Source organism: Thamnophis elegans, chromosome 2 (assembly GCF_009769535.1).
Source record: "Thamnophis elegans isolate rThaEle1 chromosome 2, rThaEle1.pri, whole genome shotgun sequence".
Lineage (NCBI taxonomy): Eukaryota > Metazoa > Chordata > Lepidosauria > Squamata > Colubridae > Thamnophis > Thamnophis elegans.
Window position 1 is genome coordinate 92257359 of NC_045542.1, and position 7599 is coordinate 92264957.

Below are 7599 nucleotides of genomic sequence, written 5' to 3' on the forward strand. Positions count from 1 at the left end.
TCTCTGCCTAGTTAGCATGTAATATAGCCCAGGTTCAAATCCCAGTAAGGGTATGGCTAGCTGATGAGAGCTAAATAGCTTGAAATAGATCTATACTAGTCTCACTTTGTTTATTTATCAGCACAAATACAACAACATATATTAGGATACTTTGGTACTTTTTGAAATCATAATAGTAAATGTGAGGATAGTTCACCACTTTAATGAATAATTGTGGATAGCCGAATTGCTTGGACCCCACATACAAATTTGTTCTCTTGGATTTTCAGGAAGCCCTGAAGGACAGAATAGGAAATATAATAGCCCTTGTCTCAACAACAACACTCTATTGTATGTTGAAATGGGACCAATCAGATGGGCAGGGGAGCATTCAGTGTTCTTATGGCTTTGCATAGGAGTTTCATAAGTAATCCCAACTTGTTAAAGAAATACATGGACTATGGTGTGGTTTGAATTCCCAGAAACAACATATACCTATTTTGAAACAGGTGGTAGGATTCACAGCATTAACTTTTAGCCTTTTGAAAGATTAAATAAATTAGGTTGCACATCCATGCTCCCCAGAAAGAGATCATGGTGAATCTAGTCAGTCTTGCTTCTTAGTAGACTTGGATTGCACTTTTGCTGTTGACTGTTCTGAATAGCTTTTTTTGGTCTCTTGACCCCCCCCCCCCTTTTCTCTTGCAGCCAATCATGTTCAGAGGAGAAGTGCGCTTGAATGTAGAAGAGAAAAAAACACGAGCAGCCAGGGAGGGTGATCGTCGAGACAACAGACCCCGTGGGCCTGGTGGCACCCGTGGGGGGCTGGGAGGTGGGATTCGAGGCCCTCCACGTGGAGGAATGTCTCAGAAACCAGGATTTGCCACTGGAAGGGGCATCGGGCAACGTCAGTGATTAACGGATGATGAGAGGAGACAAACCCTTCTTCCTGCAGATTTGTGAATTTCAGCCTTGGGTATCTTGGAATGTGGTCCTACCCTGTTATAGACTGCTACGTTTGATACAATTTTGGCTCATTTTGTTTGTGTTTGGTTTTGTGATTTTTCTTCCTAGTCCTTGTCCCAGACTCCAGCTTTGTGGAACAATATTTCAGGAAAAGTTGGATTTTAGAAAGAATTACCAAATCCTTGCTCGCTCGCTGCAGACATATGGACTGGATATATATATATTTTTTTGGTACCAGTGATTTTTCCTAATGGAAGTGTGGCGCTTTTCTTCTTTTTCCTTACTGACATGAGGTGCGCTTTAGTCAGTGGAATTACCCTTTTTACCTGCATGTGTTCTGGAGCCTATAGGAAAATCTAGCACCTGACAAACATTTCAAGGGCAGGGAAATCCGTATACCCCTTGGGAGGTGGGGTCATAGGACCTCTTCGTTCCCAGTCTGGAGATGTTGCTGTTTGGAAATCGACGTTACCCTTTTTTTTTTTTTTTGTGGCGTTGTAAAAGTGGAATAAAGGGTATTCATAGAATATTTTCTTTTGGTACATGATCACGAAAAGGAATTCTCACTACTGTTTTACCACTTACAAGGATTGTGGGATAGGTTTTAAATGTCTAGAAATTGACTCTTTAAAACACTCTTCCTGAACTTGTAAAAAATTTTTTTTTATTGAAATAGGGACTTTTTCATGTTTAGTTTGTATTTGTATTAAAACCGAAACAAAATTGTTGTGCCTTCTATTTATCTCTCATTCCAGTCTTGGCAAATTGTTAAAAAAATAAAAAAAGTATAGATTTGCTTTATTCAGTTTTGGAGTATGTTGAAATCTTTCATGAGATTTTTGTCCCTTTCTCATTGTCACATGTTTTTATAGTTGCACAGTTTTGTTTTTAATAGCCTTATATATTTGTGTAATGCTTTTGAGGAGTTTCAGAGGCACAGCTATGTGTTGACACTGTTATTAGCTCTGAAGTGAGTGCCTTCCACAATTACATGACTGTGGGAAATTAAATCATAAATCTTTATAATATGCACATGTTCAATTTACAAAGTATGTTCCTATGTGTTAAGACTTAGATTGGCTTTAAAATAAGCCAAACTAATAAGGGGAAACGATAAAGTCCAATTTCTGATAATACCAATTTTTCACTGTGATTATATTCATGGCATTTGATAAGCTATGAAACATCAGTCTTTGCTGAATGTATGTAAAATAAAATAAAATAACATTGCCTGCAGGCAAATAGGAAAATAAAATTGTGGCTGTAGGGAATGCCTGATAGTCTTCTCCATTATATATTAAGACCATCACACTGTGCATGGCCTCTAGAAAACCAACTGCAGTACCTATTTAAAAGCAGTATGGCTGGTAATAACCATATTTAGAATACAGCTGAATATTGTTCATGGACCACCATACTAGAGAATTTTTAAAATTGCAATTTTATTGCGATGGTGACACATGGTGACATGCTGCATCTGAATTCAGTTGTTATTGGTATTCTGCGGTTGATAAAGGGGACAAATTACCTTTTGATAGTTTTAAACTTAGATTTGTAATTAGAGGATTGGGGAGGGGGACTAAGATTTAAGCTTAAGAGGCTGATTTAGTAGCTGTCATGAATCATGCTACAGCATTTTGCTCTGGACTGAAATATGTTCCTTGAATGTCCCTTTTAATTTAAGTAAATTGCATTTGGTATATTATTTAAACACATGGCAGCAATATAAATAAAAGCAAACTTCTATCCAGTTGCAATGAGAAATTAAAATTTGGAAAGGCCATAAGCAAGTGTTAAGTATTACCTAGTAAATAGCTTGTAGAAGAATACTGTTTATGACAGTTGATGAAGGAAAAGCCTTTAGATTAATAGCTACTGATGGCTTTTATTCTCCACTGATCTATACTGTGATATATGAATATGTATCAGATTACATGTTAAAAGGACTCCATACTGAATTATTTTAAACAAATCTGGTGTCTTCCCCCCTCCCTTTTCCTGCTTTCTGCACCCAAGTAGTACCACATTCTAACATTTCCTTGTATGGTATTTGTGCTTTCCTTGATCATTTTGCTTGCTCCTTTTTGCATCTTTACTGTTCTTGAATAATATTGTAATCTATATGAACGAGATGTTTTCAGTGTATTCAGTTTCGTCTTTCTCCCTGTAGCCACAAATTATTTTATCTTTTACTGTGCTTCCCATACAAGACATGTTTACTACCGATATCTCTCAGCTAATGCTGTATTAAATGTGAACAATTAGTTTTTGCTTACATTTGGGCAATATTAGTGTGCATTCCTAAAATTTAGAGGTAACTTGTTGGAACTGCCAGTTATTTTTCCAACCAATGCATTAAATTTGGTGTCAACTGTAAACTCTTTGCTCAGCCCTAACTTCAGATCATTTGTGAACAGAGCTGGCTACTTTCCTGTCTTGTAAACAATCACAGAGACATTTTGTAAAAAACCAAATATTTCAAAACTAATTGCTTCATTGCCCTTTGGATTTGTTTTATCATTTCTCTAAAAAAGCCAAACCCAACCCTACGCCTCAGTTCTTTATTGTTTGTAGAAGTTTCTATAACCCTTACTAGAAACCAACAAGTTTTGGCAAAGGCATCTGCCTTACATGGTAAGTAATGAAGGAAGACAAATATTGATCTGCAATCTCCTTCTTAAGTAATTCCTTATCCAATATTTTAATTATCATTCTAGCCAGGTTGCTGACGTGACTTCTGATGTGTTAAAGGTCTGATTAATTGTACTCAACCTTTTTGCATGCATTCTAAATTTACATTTATTTGGCTAAATTTAATTCTTTGTGGTTTCAACAAGCCTTCCAGTTTTTGAAGACCGCCTTTAGCATCTATGCCAATAGCCTCATGGACTATAGTACATTTTGCAGGCATTTATATGTTAACTGTTCTTTAAAGATTCTAGAATCTATTTGACTCTTTGGACTACTTTCCCTTGAAATTCCCTTTTTACTGACTGATCCTGAGTTTTCAGAACTTACCTCTTGAAATAAAATGTGGTTTAGTGAACTGCTATGATAATTTTCTGTGGAATAAATAAATGAAATGTGATTTTTGTTTTCTTTCCAGTAGTTCAATAACTTGCATCTAATAGTAGCTCAGAATTGTACTTAGAATTTAAAATTTAAATCATCTTTATTCTGAAGATTTTTAGAAACCTCTTTGTTATACATTGATGTTTATCCAGTGCTTTGTGAAGATAATTGCAGTTACTTCCTTCTGCAATGCTCTTTCGGTTATCTCCCTGATTTTGCTTTAGATCAGTGTTTTTCAACCACTGTGCCGCGGCACACTAGTGTGCCGTGACATAGTGTAAGGTGTGCCGTGGGAAAAACACCTGCCTATAGTCAATATAGGCACAGAGTTAATTTTTTTAAACATTTTCTAATGGTGGTGTGCCTTGTGATTTTTTTCATGAAAAAAGTGTGCCTTTGCACAAAAAAGGTTGAAAAACGCTGCTTTAGATCATCCTGATTAGTTGGGTCAGGAGAAAAACTATATCCCCAGTACTAAATTATTTTGAGATTAATCTCCCTTGCACTTTTTCTTCAGCCTTGCATGTATTTTACAGATTTCTGGGTAGGTATGTATAAAAGAAATTCATTTCTATAATCCATTCATTGAATTTCTCGGATTAATTTTACTCCAGATTATCACATCCACTAGTTAGAGGTAGTCCCCGATTTACAATCATTTATTTAGTGACCATTCAAAAAAGAAAATAATATGGGTTCTCATATTAGCCACTGTCACAGCAACCCTACAGTCATGTCATCAACATTCAGGTGCTTGGCAACCAGCGTATATTTATGATGATAGCAATATCCCAGGATCGTGTGATCACCATTTTTAACTTCCAGCTAGCTTCCAACAGTCAATGTGGGAACTTAACCACATGATTCACTTAACAACTATGGCAAAAAGTCATGAAATAGTTTGTGACTTAACTGCCTTCCTTAGCAACATAAATTGTGGTCCCAATTGTGGCTGTAAATAGAGGATTACCAGTATCTGTACAGTTGGTTATGTCCAAACTTCTAGCACTGCTCATAAGTGATCCTCTACTAAACTGCAGCCATTTCAGGTCTCTGGTTGCATTATGCCTGTGAACTGTTTCTAATAAATGATTGGATTTATCAAGTTAAATCTTACCACTGTCTTAAAATTTTTTTCATATGCTCCCCAAAACTCATACTTTCCTCCCCAAATCAACTTAAAACCTGTCTTCATGTGAGCCATTAGCAGTGTACAGTAATTTAGCAATCCCCAATGTTTCTGACTTTGGTAGAGGAGAGGAGATGGTTTCGCGTTGACCTAGGGTTGTGGATCCTGGTGTAATAGCAATAGCACTTAGATGTATATGCTGTTTCACGGTGCTTTAGAGCCCTTTAAGTGATTTACAGTCAGCCTATTGCCCCCAACAGTTGAGTCCTCATTTTACCCACCTCGGAAGGATGGAAGGCTGAGTCAACTTTGAGCCTGGTGAGACTCGAACTGCCGCTAGCAGTCAGTTGAAGTAGCCTGCAGTGCTGCACTCTAACCATTGTGCCACCTTGGCATAAAATGGCCATAAGTCACTGATTTCAGTGCCATTGTAACTTTGAACTGTCACTAAACGAATGGTTGTAAGTCAAGGACTATTTGTATTGCTAAATGTGTTTTCTATGAATAAAGGAATGCAGCAGGTTGAGTACATTGTAACAGTTCAACCATATCCTGGCAAGGACGCGAGTACTGTTTTCAGTCCTGCTTGAAATAGGAATAGAGCCTCACAGCCAGGAGCTGCCCATCCAACAGCATACATGAATCCAGGAAGACTTCTCACTTGGGCACTTGGGATAGCAGCATAATGCAAAATGTCATCTGTATATTGAAACTATTAAACTACGGGCAGATGGATGACTCTAAGCAGCTTGATCTAAAAGTTAAAAAGTAGGTCCCAGGATCAAACCTCTGCATATAGGGCAGACCACAAAGTTCATCTTCCCGACAATCACTAACTGGAAACTTACCCAAGAAAGGAGTAGGATAACTGGAACTGTTCCAATCCCCAACATCACAGATGGTCCATGAGAATATTGTGACTGATGGTATTGCATGGTGCGAAGAGGGACTGAAGGGTCATATTCCTTCCAGGTCCTGACAAAAGTTGACAAGAGAAACCACTGCTTTTTATATCTTGTCCCTGGCATTGTTTGGATGAGCTTTGGATAATGCATTCTCTGAAGGCACTCCTCCATAGTTGTCACACGTAGCCAGAGTGAGGGAAGACATTGTAAGATATATTGCAAGGTGACTGGTATCATTCCTTTTCAAAACGAGGTACTGTACTGACAACTCTGGACTCAATCACCATTTTTCTTCAAGCCATATACAGGAAGGTTATGAGTACAGTCTATAAGAGGCAATGTCATCCTATAGAATGCTATCTTCCACGGAAGTGCCACAGGCCAAAAGGATACACAGAGGCAAGTATCACCCCAGTTAACCTTTCAGATTTCACGTATGTTGAATCAACCTTGCCTAAATCACACTACAATTAATTCCAAAGATAATTCCAATGTCTAGGTCTCCTTAAAAGCTCCCCATTAAGTCCCATAGAATTTACTTCCAAGGAAATGTAAGTAGGGCTGCAGGATTAAAGTGTATTGTCAAGAATAGAAGGTGCCTAGTTCTTCCCCTACAAATGACTGGGTATCTACATATCCTCAGCGCATATTGTCTTCTCCATGGGCCCTGCAGATCCCATCTCCCTCCTCATGGTTGTCTCGGCCAAGATCTGTGGAATGCTAGTTTCAACACACAATTACCCCATGGAAGCAAAACAGAACAGTAGGCTATCTAGAGTTTCAATTCCAAAGTGGCTTGCCAGATAGATCCAAATTCACGAGTGGGAAATGAAACCACTTTAGGAAAGCTCAGCATTCAGTGCTTGTCAAATTGTGGCCTCCTGAAAACTGAAAATGTGGCTCCCCCTTCCAAGAATACATGTGCTCTCAGGTCTTTCAGAACTCAGTTCTTCCATTCTGATTGTTACATTTATCACACCATTTTTTAAAAAAACAAATTGATCTAATATCTCTTCCCTCAGAAGGTCCAATCCAGGAAGGTGGCAAGGGGCCTCTTTTATAAGTATGAATGTATATCTGCTGTTACTAGACATGACTGATTTTGTTTTTGGTTTTCAGTCACAAATTCTTTATAAAAATGTGCAGTTGATTGCACATTTCCTCAATGTAATCCCCATTTGCTTGAGGATAAGAACAATAGCTATTATTCTTCATTTGCTGTACAATACAGTTAAATTTCCCCAAAGGTATGTGAAGCAAAGCAAGTTTTTCTCCTTATAATATATACAAAGTGGGTTCCAAATCGAAACATTCATCTTCTCTTCCCGCTGTTCCAGATTCAAAATATTTTATGCATAATGTAGGTTTAGTGATTGGTCAGAAAACTACGAAACCCATGTTTTTCTGAATGGTGGCAAAAAACTGCCATTGCATTCCCATAATTGTCCCAGCCAGACCACCATGTGTTAAGGACAGTAGTTGATTTTTCCATTGCTGGTGATAGGAAGAGAAACAGCCAGGAGAATCTGTCAATCACTACCTTTCACA

General features: G+C 37.9%; 1 protein-coding gene across 5 annotated transcripts in view; it reads left to right on the plus strand.

Annotated features, from left to right (window-relative positions):
* G3BP1 (G3BP stress granule assembly factor 1) overlaps positions 1–3991 on the plus strand; it is a 30811-nt gene extending 26820 nt beyond the window's left edge. For 4 of the 5 annotated variants that reach the window (XM_032209522.1, XM_032209524.1, XM_032209523.1 and 1 more), the window contains exon 12: positions 688–3991. In XM_032209522.1, coding sequence (XP_032065413.1) covers positions 688–894 — 207 coding nt within the window. In that variant the 3' untranslated portion in view covers positions 895–3991. The remainder of the gene's footprint in view (positions 1–687) is intronic. The other variant, XM_032209527.1, reaches the window with a different exon arrangement.
* The last annotated feature ends 3608 nt before the right edge of the window (positions 3992–7599 follow it).